Source organism: Penicillium malachiteum (assembly GCF_028827825.1).
Source record: "Penicillium malachiteum strain IBT 17515 chromosome Unknown utg000002l:1.0-8849297.0:1.0-8852440.0, whole genome shotgun sequence".
Classification (NCBI taxonomy): Eukaryota; Fungi; Ascomycota; class Eurotiomycetes; order Eurotiales; family Aspergillaceae; genus Penicillium; species Penicillium malachiteum.
Window position 1 is genome coordinate 5040560 of NW_026643095.1, and position 14647 is coordinate 5055206.

A 14647-nucleotide genomic window follows, 5' to 3' on the forward strand; every position below is an offset into this window, starting at 1 on the left:
TCGCTACCTTGGTAAAATATTGGGGAAGCTTCATCTAGAGTGCAAGTGACCCCATGATCTACCCATTGTGAGTTTACAAACAAGTAATGATTACTTGGGGGCTTGGAAAATATGACGTCTTATACTTTTGGCATCAATTTCGGGGTTTGGTCTCGATGGCCAGAGCCTAATTTGGGCTGATGAAGAAAATGCATGTGTGTACAAGACAATTCATTCCTTGAGTTATTGATCCCAGCCGCCTATAAATAGTTGGATATCCCGCCGAGTCTGTACTTTGATGAGGCACATTCGCCGATTATCTCAATCTATCATCCATGACAAAGAATCCCTTGACTTCAAACTTGACCCTTGTTTATTGGCATATTGAGTGCTCGACACATAATGAAGGTTCTATTTGCTCTTGCTACCTTTGCTGTGAATACAAAGGCGTTGATCAGCCGTGGCAGTAGCTGCTGCTTTCATCTGAACAGTGGTTCCAGCTCCGTTGGTCAACTCAGCGATGGGCAAAACCGCCTTGATGATAGTAGTCTAACACCTGCAGAATTCTGTCTAAGCTCAGATGGCACAATTACCGATGCCCATGGCCGTGGTTGTATCCTCACACGTGAGTCATACACGCTCTTTACCTTTCAGAAGACGAGTTATGAGCTAACATAGCTTAGCACCCACCACCCAGTTCCAGTGTGACGAGGGCGCCACTCCAACCTCGGGCTTCTCAATCAACTCATCTGGAGAGCTTGAATTTAATAATAATCCAGACTTTGTTGCCTGTCAGGCTGACGCAAGTGGAGCTCTCAACATCTACACAACTGAGAGCAGCGCCGTGACTCATTGCTCAACTGTCACCTTGACAGCAGACTCCTGTGCCAGCTCTAGCTCTGGATCAAGCACTAGAACCACCTGTGGAACAACCCTGATATCTGGAAGCTTTGAATTCCCTCACTTGATTATTCCAATAAATTCTGCCTCTCCAGACACAGCCAGTGGTACCTCTTTCAATGGAGAGGTGACTTCCACAATCTCCAGCATCTTCAACTTCGATATCCCACCCTCGGATTCTGGCAAGACCTGCAGCTTAGTCTTCCTGTTCCCCGAGAAAGCCGATCTCCAGACCTCTAGCTTCACGTTTAGCGGTGATGGCAAAGTCAATTTTTCAGAGCTCTCTAAGGCTGCCTCCAGCTCAACCACATTTAGCAACGCTCCATTTGTCTCTAACAATATAGGTGACGTGACTATCTCGCCGGGCCACTCATATGTCATTTCAACATTCTCATGTCCTGCTGGACAGGCTATTGCCTTTGAAATGAAGAATGCCGGTACCACTAATCTCGATTACTTCCAAGACTTCAACCCATCCCCGTGAGTAAGATTCTAATGAGTTCTCTCTGCTACAGTCACTAACCTTTAACTAGCTTGGGTTTGTACATCACTGTCTGCTAAGGAAGTACCGAAATATCAGCACATATCGACAAGTTCAATATGTTCATTTTTTGCGAATCTTCTATTTTAATATCTTCACACGCACAGAAAGTTTTATTTCTTCAATGATAATTATTTGAACCGAGTTTCAGGGTGAGCGAGGTCGATTTGGTGGACCAAGTACAAAGAAAGAAATACCTCTGAAGTTACACCTGCTCTTTATTCGTTTCGATCTATTCTTTGTGATTCAGGTTGAATTTTCTTTTAATATTGCATCTGTTATTTTTCATTTATCGCACATGCACAAATGTCTTTACTGTAACCTTCCAATGAGAACTTACTCTGAAATCCTCATCCTCCAAGTTTACAGGGTTACCTACGGGGTTATCTGCATGATTATCTGCATGTGGAAGGGAAGGCTAGCTCCATGTGCTATATAGCTGGATATAGGCAACTGGCCTATGTAGGAATGAGCTATAGGTTGATTCTGCCCCTCTGTGCTGCAAGGGAGGAAACTCGAAAAACCACTGCAACCCAAGTAGGAAAAGAGGTCTGAGGTCTATCTCCTTCACCAAATTTGGAGAGAAGAGATAATTTAAGATAGCTTCATGCAACGAATGTAAAAAATTAAAAATGATGGCCCACAGAATACTTTATGAATACTTTTGATTTTGGGCTATATAGGAAAAATTTAGACGAATCAATTATTTGTTAATCCTGAGAAGATAAATTTTCGAAATGTAACGTTCAGTCTAATCTATCCTTATCAAACTTCTAACCACGCATTAAGAAAATCTCAAGATGTTTAGTTGTTTAGAAAATCCATGAACAAGCTCCATAAAGGAAAAGAAATAAGTCTATAAACAGTCAGCTGCACTGATGAAAATGTTCACTTAAGATGAAGGAACATTCTCCAGGTCAAATTGGAGATCCAGGTCATCCCCATAATGATCATAAACAGTCTTGATACGAGCAATACGCTTTTTACCTTGACCAAAAGAAGCCAAGATGAACGATGCAATAGTTTTACCAATCTTGGTTCCAAGGAGAGCGTTGAACTCATCAGTGTAAGGCTCCCAAGTACGCGAGCCAGCCAATCGAGGAATAAGACCCTTATTAATGTAAGTCTCCATAGCACAAAGGCTAGTATCATAGTTGACGACCTCGGTGACGAAGATATGCTTCAAGTCATCGAGCGGGAAGCTCTGCTCATATATAGCCTTAGTCAGGTCACTGCAGTAAAAGGGGCTCTTGTTGTCGCGCTTCAGGCGGTTGATGAAAATAACACCCGGACCAATGTATCCGATCCAGCTCATCGGGGGCTGGTTGAAGTGGCGGGTCCGAACCATCATGTATTGGTATGGGGATGGCGCTGTAACATCACAGTTGTCTGCTGGGAGACCAAGCTCCTCAACCCAAGGGAGAAGGCCAGGAGGGAGGTTGGCGGGATGATGACAGTGAACCCATTCGTCCCCCTTCAGTTCGGACCAGCTTAGTTTGGCTCCACGGATATAGGACTTAGTGGCAGAGGCACTGTCCATCCACTTCTGGAGGTGTTCTCCGTCACCCTGTCGCTTGCCATATCGGTACTCCATTGTGGGATTGAAACTTTAAGTAGGAGGTAATGGATAAAGATGAATAGGTGTTGTCGAGAAATGACTCTGAAAGTATTGATTGATGAGACTGTTGGTTGATGGTGGACTGAGGAACAAGATCATTGATGGTTATATAGCAAAATTCTCGAGGCATCAAAAGAAAAATAAGATTCTGGACACAAAGAGCACATATGGATTCTTGCATGAAAGGTCTGAAATATATGCTATTATGCGAGACAATAGCACAAAGAGCTCGTATGGCAATTTAAATGAGAACAAAGGATGAATTAAACCAATCTCGGATTAAAACAAAGAATTCTATTCATGTCTCTGTGCTTGAGCTAAAACAGAACACTATTTTTTGTTCAAGTTGTTCTGTTTCAATAATATTCATCCTTTGTGACTTGAAACAGAAAAAGAATATCATGGCACTGAGCGCCCGGCTGGAGTGTCTCAGGAAACTCTATAGATATCTGCCCAACCAGTATAGAAAGACCCATATGAATACATAAAGAATAAAGTTGATCGGACCAAAGACAGCCTTCACCAAAGAAAATAGAAATAAAGATTTACATTACTTAGCATGAAACAGAATACACTTTGTGCTATTCTTGCAAGGGACTAGGGCTACTCGATTGTAATGAACGCTCAAATCTTGACCCTCAATCTTCCTTTTGCCAAGTACCAGCGGGCCACGATGTAAAATAATGTACCCGCACCGAGCATTACGCCCGTGAAGATTTGCATTTGCCAATAGCTCCCATTTGAATTTGCAAGCAAAGCGCGTCCGATCGGACTTCCAGTAAGCGCCGCAATTGACATCACTGCATATAAACTACCGGATCGGGTTCCGATCTCTGCGATATCTGAAATCTGTGCCACTAGAGCTGGACTGATAGCCGTATATGTGCCCGATGTGAATCCAAATACGGCCGAGAATGCAATTGCGAGTGCTGACGAGTGTCCAGGTAGCCATAAAGCAAAAACAACAACGGTTGATAGTCCTGCAGCAAAAGCTGAGACAGTGAAATTACCGACTTTATTTGCGGCATATCCGGGAAGAATGCGTCCCACGCCGCTGAATTTGATGAAATTAGCTTGAGAGTTCATTCAATAAAAGAAGCAAGTACTAGTGGACTTTTTGTTGGATTTAAAGAGAGGAGCACACCTGGTTGCATTGTATATAGAAGCCAAATATCCAGCCATCTTAGCGGACATTCCCACAGCCTCCCCAAATGTCACCAGGAAGGTAATGGGGATGCACATTCCCATTGAGAAAAAGAAACTCGCCAGTACTGTTAGCAAGAGTGCGGGATCAGCAAATTGCCGAATGTAATTCCAATGTTTGCAGGGTTGGGTCTCGGCGATAGACGCGATCGAACAGTCAGATTAGTGATTACTAGTAGTGTCAAGATCACAAAAGCGCATGTGCGCATAGTCCAGGCAAATCCAGCTCTCAGTAGCATTCAATTAATTAAAATTGGTAGAATAACACCTCCAAGGCTTGAGCCACTGGCTGTGATACCCATGGCAAGAGCGCGCCTCTCCTGAAACCAGGTTGCGACCCAACTGAACGACGGGTAAAGTATCATACCTGCGCCTAACGGACTGCAAATAGCTTGAGATAGAAGGAACTGATAATATTTTGTTGCCATTGAGGCCATCACGAGTCCGAAGACGTGCACAAAAGTGCCAACCAGCAAGAGTGACTTCGGTCAATTTTTGTCGAAATGTCGCCCGATAAACGGACCCTATTCATCCAGACTGTGAGCAAAAGCACAAGAGATAAGATGAAACTTGAAAGCAAATAACTCACAGTAGTGAACAACATAAACACAGATACCGATGGAATCCAGGAAATAGTGCTGGGCGAGTCGGTTTGTAATTGGTGAGTTTGATAATATTCTTGGAACACACCAACACCTGGTATAGAGTGAGTGATGCCATTTTAAACTCTTAACTAGGGGTTTCGACTTGAAGTTCAAGTTCACTTACAGCTACCCCAGCCAAAGCTGGTAAACAAACCGAAGAAGGCTCCTATGACGACTAACCATGCTCGAAGACCGCCATCTGGAAATTCAGCATCGCGGTCAGGCTTAAGATCTGATTGTGCATTTATCTTCTCATCATTTAAGTTGGTCTCGACATGCCCCACGGACGGATACTCGAAAGACATTTTATAAACATCGGATCTAGTAACAGAGAGCCGGAGAGTTTGACTGAACAATATAGGAACATTTGGATAGATTAATCAATGACTGGGACATATTGAAAGCACGGAGCTCCATGATAAAAAGTGGAATGATGACTCGGATAAAGGAAGGGATGAGAAAAGAATGTCTCAAGGAGTTAGGGATTTCAGGATCAACTTCTCGCATCCCTTGACTTGGTGCAAATGAATCCGTTTAGCCTGGCATTTCAAGTCACTGGTCGGGCTCTTATTTCTAACTTGTTTGGTATCTGAACATTACGTACCTGAATTCTAGGTCTTCTGAGGGACACACCGTGGACAACGCCCCTTTAAGCGCCGTGGTGGGGGTGAAATGCGGGGTGGTCTAGTTGTTCGTACTTAGAAGCACCGGTATCCCCCTAATTCTGAGATATTTAAGAAAGTGGACAAAAATCAGAATTTTTTCTAACCATGGAGAGCTATTTATCTATCCCAATTATTGATGCTTTCATTACACTTGTTAATGAAGAATCCGACTTCGAGAACAATGTGAAAGCGTTGTTAAACTCAGTTCTCAACCATGAGTTTCCTCTCACGGAGGGCTATAGTACTGCGGCTTTGCTCAGGAGAAAACCCAGTTACCCAGACTTTAGGTCTATCGCCTCCAACGTCACTCTGCGAGTGATCGGAGGTTTGTTGATCATGTATTGGTTGAGGCAAAGGGTCCTGGTGGAGGGGTGCAAGACACCATAGTCCAGCTTACCGCGGCACTTGCGAGTGCTAATACGGAGAATGGTCGGTGCTGGGCAATCATGGTAAATGGAACCACCTTTTCATTTTAGGAATACCATGAACATTTCCCCGTCAGCCATCGACTTGTACCTTGGTGCCCACTTGGTGAATCTACCAACACCTTTAACCTGCGACATGACTCGCAAGTCATCGAATCGATGTTTGAGCATATGAGACAAAACGACGAACCTCCAGCACGATAGGCAAAAAAATAATATCAGAGTCAATATGCAAGCCTTGGTGTGCTATCAATCCTATCCATTTAAAGAAACTATATATCGCACATCACCCCCATTTCAACGGTTATCAAGCTCGATGGGTTGTCACGTATCTGCCTGGTTTTTTGCAGGGTTTCGGCAGCGGCGCCGAAGTGACCGAAGAGAGTCTGCGGTCCCACTGACATGGCTCATGACTGGGTTTGGATATCATTTGTCTGCACCCTTACTACCAATCCGATCCCTCAAACAATTGGTTGGTCGTTGGTTGGTGCACATGTGAGACTGATCTTCCGATAGGCCCCTTTCCCTATTTTTAGGCCGGATTCAACACAATTCCGAAGTGAGCTGCGTTGCAGTAGCAAATTTAGATTTTATAATTAACGCAATCTCTTTCTTCCCCAGGTTCAACTCTTTTTCTCAGAGACATATCAAGGGGCGCGATTGGTGTACCTGAGATCTTCTTTTATCATCAAACCAGGATAAATAGTGTTCGCTGCGTGTCCTACCAACGAGCCCGAAGTAAAGATTTAGGATCACAGTACCTATATATTCTTCTAAAAGTGGGATATACTAGGAATGCATGTGTCCAAATATATTAAGATGTTGTTGTATCGTGATGTAGGTTAGCATGGTAATATTCCTCGATGACCACTTCGAATTTTCAAACGTTCCATCATTGCTCCTCTATCACTGAAAGTCATGTTTTCTTCGGATCTCAGCCAGCCCAGAGGCTCTGGAATTCCAGCTTCCTTTCGTTTCTTTGCACTCTGTTCGCTGGCTGTGAGGGCATCCAGGAAAATTTTCTCGTGTATTTCCTCATAATTTTGCGGGCGCTCCTCACTGTTCTTATTAGCATTTGAGCGTGTCCAAAACGCCGGTCGGATCATAAGAGGCGGGTTCTTACAACGACTATCTTAGATTTGCACTTTGAACATAAAGTGTGAGAATTGTATCTCGCTTTTCCTGGTCGGTCAAGCCTAGAAGCTTCTCAAATTCATTTGTGACAAGTGGCTCAAACTTCTCATCATGACGAAGCATGAGTATACATTTGAGAGTGGCGAGTTCAGAAGAACGAGGGTAAAATCCAGAGTAACCCCAGTCCAAAAGGCAAAGGCTGCCGTCCTCCTCCAGGATTATATTTCTCCTGCAGATGTCACCGTGGCAAAGGACTAGATTCTCAGCATAGGGATCCAGATTGATTGGCTCTAGATTGACTGCCAGTGCCTTCGACTGGCTGCAATATTCAAGCCTTTTATTCATATACGCAGTCAGATCGTTTAGTGAAGTGAAATCTGTCTTTGCGCCATAATCACCAAAGATATACCCGAGAGGTTGTCCGCCGTGCAGGGGGCCTGGAATATGATCTGAGTCTGAACTGATGATTTTTCCCAGATGAATGAGAATATTCGCAACACGTGGTGGAAGATGGCTGTGTTCTTCAAAATCAACATCTTTGAGGGCCTTGCCATGGATATACTCCATAAAGAGATATCCCTCTAGGTCTGTGGATCGACGGGATGATTCGATGTAACGGTAGACTTCTGGTATATGAACGATGTTTCGATCAACCATTCTTCATCTGCAATAGCAATATCAGAGGGTGCAATGTCAGAGGACTGCATATTACTAGATCAAACTTGAAGTCTGGGCGTTGTTAATCCGTGCAAGTGGGAAAATTTTTCTGGTAAAATGGCTATCACAAGGTGGTGTGATGCCAAATTAGGGAAGTCAGGAGTTGCCGCACGAGAACGTTTGACCTCAGGCACCTGGGAGGTTCCAAGGTTCTTTCTCTTCAAAATGTTACAGCTCGTCTTGAGGACGGGATTTTGAGGCAGAATGGGGTTCTCCTAGTCCTTAGCCTTGTTTATCCACTCCGAAGATCAATTCATCATCCCCATTTTTCTTCCCTTCACACATTATGGACCGTAGTACGGAGTATTCCTCCCCAATTTGGATATCTATTTATAGTGGTTATCACTCCAAATGTTCTATATTAGGATATCAATCATGATGTTCTAAATCTGTATGCGGAGTAGAAAGCGCGTATTCTCGATCTATAGAACATATCTGATCTACAATACACCTATCGATGCCTTTAACATGCATAAGGCCTGAACATTTGAATGAAGGCTTCAAGTTTTAGTCTTCAAGTCGAGGTCCTTCAAGTTCCCATATTATTCAGGTATATATTAAAGGCCAAGAACCGCCGGCGCCTGCAGGATTCAAATTTGTTTCAACGACATACATATTGTTTCATTGACATACATACATATCAACACCTTACTACACAGTATCATTATTTTTCATCAGGGCTTCAATTTCAGTATACGTCCCAATTTTGTTGGATGACAAGGTGTCGGGTCGATGAGGACTCGGAAGATAAACTAACTTGAAGTGAGGAAAGTAATATGGGGAGCGTGAGCGGAGAAGAGCTATCTACGTAAAGTGGTCCGAAGCATATACTCGCATATGATATACCCAGGTGCCTAGTAGGTATATATGGCATACTTCAAAGGTTCTCATTTATCAGGTTACATGGCAGAGGAGGAGAACTTAAGACCAAACGAGGCAGCGATAGTACTTCAGAGCACCTAAGCAGCAATTTATTTATTTTTGCTAGTTTGAATATTTAAGTTGGGGGCTGAGGCTCAGTGAGACAATATGTAAATTAAGTCGCTATAAACTTTCGTTTAACCCCTGCTCACAATAGTTACTGAGTCGTGCTAGAGTTTCCTAAATACAGACTGAGGAAAAAGATGACTAGTACTAGTATCCTGCTATCTTACTCACCGAGTGGGCTGTTATTGTAAAGGCTACCCTTCACGCCATCATAAAGCGTGAGAAGAATGACTTTGAGTGTGCCTTTAACTGCCAGATGGAGTTCAAGTTTGGCTCTAAAGAGGAGTTTGAGGCTATTAAACCATGGTGCAGGCCATTCGCAGTAGTGCAGTGTCCCAAGGCCGCTTCGAAGGTCATCAGCACTCTTTTGCCAATCGTGACAGATGTTTTCCCGTGGACTCGGAGTCGAGATAAGAAAGCTACAGAGGAGGAAAAGCCCCCTGAACTGAATATTCAGGCGTGTGAAGATCCGGCCTGAATGCCCTGAAGAGGTTGGTTGGAGCAGCCACCGGCTCACGCCCGATCCGCGGGCGCCAGGTCACCATTTCAAACAGCCGGGCATGTTATTTTATGATTATTTGAAATTATTCATTCTCTCTTTTCTACTCTCTTCTTGATCCGGTTGTTGTTGGTATTGTTGTTGAACTCATGGCTTCCACATGGGTTATGCATGTTCCCGAAGACTGCTGACACTGATTGGTCTATAAAAACATTTTTCGTAAAGGGGCGTTCAAAATGTTGGTCCAAAAGTACGATTTGGTCTGAGCTTAGTTATCTTTCTCACATAGGCACATTAGTAAAAGTCTTATTATATTGAAGGCACTGCCCCCCTAATACTTAGGTGCTCCGATTATCTGGGCATTGATGGACGGCCTATGATAGGGACGTGGCTTATCTTGAAAAAACCCAGCCCGTAATTATCTGGTGATTATCTCGTGATTATCTTGAAAGGAGCTAACCTTATAATCGCTACTAACTGCCTAAATCGGCATTTAGTGCCCAGTACTGATAAGATGAGTCTTCCTTAGCTTTCTTCAAATGTTGATTACGGAAATTCTTAAGAATCCTTAGATATCCCTCACCCTAGGTAATCAGCAAATAAATTAGCCCTGGGTATCACTCGTGACATCAGAAATACTTCTTAGCAGTTGGCTTCATCCTTGATTCTCAGAATGGGGGAAAAGACAGCAGCAGAAATTCGGGATGAAACTCGCTTGGCTGAGCTTGGCTACAAGCAAGAGTTGCGACGCGACTGGAAATTGATTCACAACTTCGGAGTGTCATTTTCGATCATTGTAAGCGTTTGGTACTCATCGCGCATGTTGAGTTTCTTGTACTAACGTCGAAAAGAGTGTGATCACTGGTATCACTACACTCTTCAGGTAAAATTTGAAGTGATCGCAAGTTGAAATCAACCGACTGACGACAGCGACTAGCTATGGATTGAATACTGGAGGTCCAGGTGTCATGACAGTAGGATGGATTGTTGTCTCAGTTATGACTTTCTTTGTTGGTCTGAGTATGGCCGAGATCGTCTCCGCAATCCCCACCAGCGGTGGGCCGTATTTCTGGGCTGCAATGTTAGCTCCGCATAAATATGCCCCGTTCCTATCCTGGCTGACAGGCTGGTTCAATTTTGTGGGCCAGGTAGATAAAACTTACCGTTCGGCGCGACTTATTCACAACCTGTGCATTGCTAATTTCTTTCGGTGTGTATAGTTCGCGGTGACCACCGGAATCAGCTTCGGATGCGCTGGACTTATTGCGACTGCGGCAACGATCAAGACCAGTTGGGTGCCAACTGCTGGGCAGGAAATTGGTATATATGCGGCAATACTTATCAGCCACGGCCTGATTAATACGTTTGGTGTACATATCCTGCGATATCTCAACGTCTCCGCGATTATCTTGCACAGCCTGGGAGTTGCTAGTTTGGCCATTGCAGTGGTAGCCAAAGCGCCGACTCACCGGAGTGCCGCTGAGGTTTTCCAGCATTTTTATGATGTGCGTCATACATCCAGAAGTCCTTGCGCTTGCTTACAATATATGATTTCTTTTGTTGACATCTGAAACCAGGGAACTGGTGATCCCGGATGGTCTGTCCGAGCTTCTCCCGCCTATGTCGCGATCTGTGGTATCCTCCTCAGCCAGTATACAATCACTGGTATGAATAACTCACTTTCTTTTTCTCAGGTACTTCTTTCAAGTTGGCTGCTAATTAGACCTGTCTGAATAGGATTCGATGCATCGGCCCATCTCTCAGAAGAGACCCATAAAGCAGAATGGACCGCCCCTATCGGCGTACTCATGTCCATTGGAGTCTCTGCTGTATTCGGTTTCTTCCTCCTTTTATGTCTCCTATTTTCCATCCAAGACTTTGATGCAACTGTTGACTCGAGCACAAACTACGGTGAGCCCGTGTTCAAAATTCTAGTCGACTGTATGGGCGAAAACGGTGCGCTTGTCTGTATCGCACTCATCATTATTTGTGTCTGGCACTGCGGTCTTTTCAGTTTGACCAGTAACAGCCGCATGATGTTTGCTTTTTCCCGCGACGGTGCTCTACCCAAGTTCTTTGACTACATTGACCCGAAATTCCAGAGCCCGGTGCGAACGATCTGGCTGGCAGCATTTCTAGCCTTCTGCCTAGCCCTGCCGTCGCTAGGAAGCTCTGTGGCATTCTCAGCAGCTACGAGTATCGCAACAATTGGACTGTATATCAGTTATGCGCTTCCCATTTTGGTTGCTTTGATATGGCCGAGTAATTTCAAAAAAGGCCCCTTCAACTTGGGTCGTTTCTCATGGATTGTTGGTGGCATAGCTTGTTCATGGGTAATTCCCTCCAGCTCTCCCACTCCCCTACTTACAAATACTAATATTTTCATTTAGGTTCTATTCATCACTATTGTTTTCTGTCTACCCGAGGAGAATCCGGTAACATCTCAGACGCTGAACTATACTCCCGTGGCAGTTGGTATTGTGCTAGTAGGCACATTAGGGACGTGGTTTCTCTGGGCTCATCGTTGGTTTACTGGACCAAGGCGTCAGACAGACCTTGAGACCGTGGAGGGGTTCGAGAATAAGACTTCAGTCGCTGAGAATACGAAAGAAGCCTAATATTCTCTTAATATATGCATAATTTCTTTCTTCGTTGAGTTAGTTAATATGAACTTGAAATTTTGTTCATGGATGATCATGATAAGGATCAGTCTCATTCACAAGAGAGACATCCAAGCCACATTCTCATAAATGATTTTTGCATCCATCGACTGGATCCGAAGACCCGGAGTAACATTTAAATAGTACCAAAAGTCCTATCCCAAAGACGACTTTGCTTTTTAATGTGGAGAATCTGGAGATCTCCACCTAGATGCGGGGTAAATAGCCCCCTACTTCCCCCGCAAACTGAGGCATTGTTGCACACGTCTGGACATTATCAACACCCTAGTGCCCTGCAAGGGGAAAAGTCTTGTCAATTAGGTTGACAATAAGATCCGATCACCGCAGCAGAGATGGCAACTAGTCCCCTCTTGGCCAAAGCGCCATGCTTGAATTGCCGAGGTAATTTGCTTTACTCCTTTCCATGTCGTCTATGATACTAAAGCAACTGAAATTAGCAAGTCATCAAAGATGTATGGAACCATGATGAATGTGCTCTTTATAAAACGGTCAAGTCTAATTACAACTTGCTATGTAATATTTAGGTGACAAGCGCAAGCCAGTTTGCCGACGATGTGAGATGAAGGGGCTTGACTGTCAACCGGTTCAAAGAAAGACAGTATTTCGACATGGCTCAACTGCCAATTTCGATGCCAATTTTGGTCAAGCTCAGACATGGGTGAACAGCAGACCTAAAAGGTGGAGACCAGCTAAATCGTCATCTAAATCGGGTCCTTTTGAGTCTCATGATCCTGGCTCTCCTGGCATGCCTTATTTAGCGCACGATGAGCTCATGAACAGTCCTCGCATCTCCAACGACTCGGAATCAGAATATCCCAGTTTTACACCAATAAATATCGAAAATTCTCAATCAACACTGCAGCATGAGAATCCTCAAGATCAAAGCCCACACATATCTGTTGTGTTTAATCAATCGCAACAGGGACATGTATTGGATCAAAGCTCCCCATTTCAAGTTTCATCCTCCCCACATTCCTCACTTAATAGTAACTTCCTATCTCATGTCTCTACGGGTTCTCAGCACAGAACTGACAATGAGCTCCATTCTTCTGAACTTGAAGCCTCTGCTTCACCTTCCTTGAATAATCAAGTTACCATCACATCACTCGGCACGATACAGGAGTCATGCCTGCTCAAGTACTTCATTGAGGAGATATCCCCATGGGTAAGACACAAATTTTGCCCAGTTAACAACACCTGAGCTGACTTGACCTAGTTTGATCATTGCGACGACCTGCATCATTTCCAGTTGGTGGTACCTCGTCGTGCACGACACTGTTCGACACTTCTAAATGCTATCTGCGCCGTGGCAGCCCTCCACCTCAGTCGTCTTTCGAAGTACAAGACCTCACAGGGTGTTTTATATTGCGGACAATTCCTTCCCAATTTAACTCAGTCCAGCGCACTCGAATACATGTTGAAGTGCATACCAGATCTAATTCGCTTTCCGGAAATACAAGATCCGATACATCAGGAGAATATCATGGCAGCAACTGTTATACTACGACAATATGAAGAGATGGAAGAAGAGCTAGATGGGGCTAATACTGAGGAAGGCTTTTATGCGAATGGGCGACTCAACTTCCTGGCGATCACGCACACAATCATAGATTCAATGATCGCATCGCCTCTTGATCAGCCATTGGCAACCGCGGCATACTGGATCACTGTTCGACAGGAGATTTATTATGCTCTAACAAGGGAGGCTACTCCCTACTTGCGTTTCGATGCGGACCTCTGGCAAAATCCTTCGGTCGCTAGTAACATGATACTATTTACTGGTCAAGTTGCTAAGTGGCGTTGGGGTCAGCAACTACCAGATGAATGGGGCAAGTTTCATATCCACAGAACCCGATCCAGAGTATTGCTGACAGGACAGATCAGCCCGGCTTAAGATTGTAGAACAAGAACTTATTCAAAATTCAATCGGAGAGCTTGAGCCAATTCTCGACCTTCCAGCTGATCGGCGAAAGGGAGAAGTATTTCCAACTATTTGGTACAGCCTTGACGTACAAGTGACGGCGATTCAACATTTTCGGCTAGCTCAGATGATCTTAACAGCTGAAAATCCACATCTAGAGTAAGTTTTTGATCACAGAAGTCAACGTGATAAATTATCAAGGCTGACAATAAGAAGGGGCGCAGCACGGCCTGTGCATCGGAAAACGGAGGCTCAAGTGCGATCGATCGTTTTATGCATATGTGGGATCGGACTACAACACTCTCGAGTGCAGCCTGCGCTGCTCAATGCCGTCATTGCGATTACATTATACGGCGAATATTTTACCGATCCGATGGAGCGAGAAGCTTTGGTAGATATTATTAAGCGAGCCAGAGATTTTGATGCTTGGCCAATGTCGAAGCCTTACCAGACTCTTCAGCACCGATGGGATATCATGGACAGTGCAGAAGTATGAGAAAAAGCCGAATAATGAAATCACCGATTCAACGCTTTCTCTAATAACCTAAGTATTTTTCAGAGATGATAATTCCGATCTGCCTTCAAAAATGCCTCGAAAAGCCTATATGTTTTGAGAGGGCAACACGATGTAAGCGCCCAGCTGTGCGGCTGTGTCCACTGCCAACACATTAACGCACGGATCGCGCGGGGCAACAACACACTGCTTATTACTAGCTCTCAACCAGGAATAAAT

General features: G+C 44.3%; 8 protein-coding genes across 8 annotated transcripts; 3 read left to right on the forward strand and 5 right to left on the reverse strand.

Annotated features, from left to right (window-relative positions):
- Nucleotides 1–381: 381 nt before the first annotated feature.
- On the forward strand, nucleotides 382–1363 carry N7483_004865 (uncharacterized protein; the record flags this gene model as incomplete). The annotated part of the gene is made up of 2 exons (XM_057088302.1): nucleotides 382–604; nucleotides 663–1363. 2 exons carry the CDS (start codon nucleotides 382–384, stop codon nucleotides 1361–1363), a joined length of 924 nt encoding a protein of 307 aa, XP_056948131.1.
- Nucleotides 1364–2312: 949 nt separating this feature from the next.
- N7483_004866 (uncharacterized protein) lies at nucleotides 2313–3014 on the reverse strand (the record flags this gene model as incomplete). The annotated part of the gene is made up of 1 exon (XM_057088303.1): nucleotides 2313–3014. One exon carries the CDS (start codon nucleotides 3012–3014, stop codon nucleotides 2313–2315), a length of 702 nt encoding a protein of 233 aa, XP_056948132.1.
- A 648-nt stretch (nucleotides 3015–3662) lies between these two features.
- N7483_004867 (major facilitator superfamily domain-containing protein) lies at nucleotides 3663–4286 on the reverse strand (the record flags this gene model as incomplete). The annotated part of the gene is made up of 2 exons (XM_057088304.1): nucleotides 3663–4092; nucleotides 4183–4286. 2 exons carry the CDS (start codon nucleotides 4284–4286, stop codon nucleotides 3663–3665), a joined length of 534 nt encoding a protein of 177 aa, XP_056948133.1.
- Nucleotides 4287–4480: 194 nt separating this feature from the next.
- N7483_004868 (uncharacterized protein) lies at nucleotides 4481–5190 on the reverse strand (the record flags this gene model as incomplete). Its single annotated transcript, XM_057088305.1, has 3 exons — nucleotides 4481–4723; nucleotides 4831–4937; nucleotides 5010–5190. 3 exons carry the CDS (start codon nucleotides 5188–5190, stop codon nucleotides 4481–4483), a joined length of 531 nt encoding a protein of 176 aa, XP_056948134.1.
- A 561-nt stretch (nucleotides 5191–5751) lies between these two features.
- Nucleotides 5752–5998, reverse strand: N7483_004869 (uncharacterized protein; the record flags this gene model as incomplete). Its single annotated transcript, XM_057088306.1, has 2 exons — nucleotides 5752–5910; nucleotides 5948–5998. 2 exons carry the CDS (start codon nucleotides 5996–5998, stop codon nucleotides 5752–5754), a joined length of 210 nt encoding a protein of 69 aa, XP_056948135.1.
- A 1105-nt stretch (nucleotides 5999–7103) lies between these two features.
- N7483_004870 (uncharacterized protein) lies at nucleotides 7104–7766 on the reverse strand (the record flags this gene model as incomplete). The annotated part of the gene is made up of 1 exon (XM_057088307.1): nucleotides 7104–7766. One exon carries the CDS (start codon nucleotides 7764–7766, stop codon nucleotides 7104–7106), a length of 663 nt encoding a protein of 220 aa, XP_056948136.1.
- A 2219-nt stretch (nucleotides 7767–9985) lies between these two features.
- N7483_004871 (APA family basic amino acid/polyamine antiporter) lies at nucleotides 9986–11930 on the forward strand (the record flags this gene model as incomplete). The annotated part of the gene is made up of 7 exons (XM_057088308.1): nucleotides 9986–10108; nucleotides 10164–10195; nucleotides 10250–10460; nucleotides 10533–10817; nucleotides 10890–10977; nucleotides 11050–11645; nucleotides 11703–11930. 7 exons carry the CDS (start codon nucleotides 9986–9988, stop codon nucleotides 11928–11930), a joined length of 1563 nt encoding a protein of 520 aa, XP_056948137.1.
- A 926-nt stretch (nucleotides 11931–12856) lies between these two features.
- On the forward strand, nucleotides 12857–14410 carry N7483_004872 (uncharacterized protein; the record flags this gene model as incomplete). The annotated part of the gene is made up of 5 exons (XM_057088309.1): nucleotides 12857–12921; nucleotides 12981–13158; nucleotides 13210–13826; nucleotides 13873–14073; nucleotides 14131–14410. The coding sequence occupies 5 exons, from the start codon at nucleotides 12857–12859 to the stop codon at nucleotides 14408–14410; spliced, it is 1341 nt and encodes a 446-aa protein (XP_056948138.1).
- Between the last annotated feature and the right edge of the window lie 237 nt (nucleotides 14411–14647).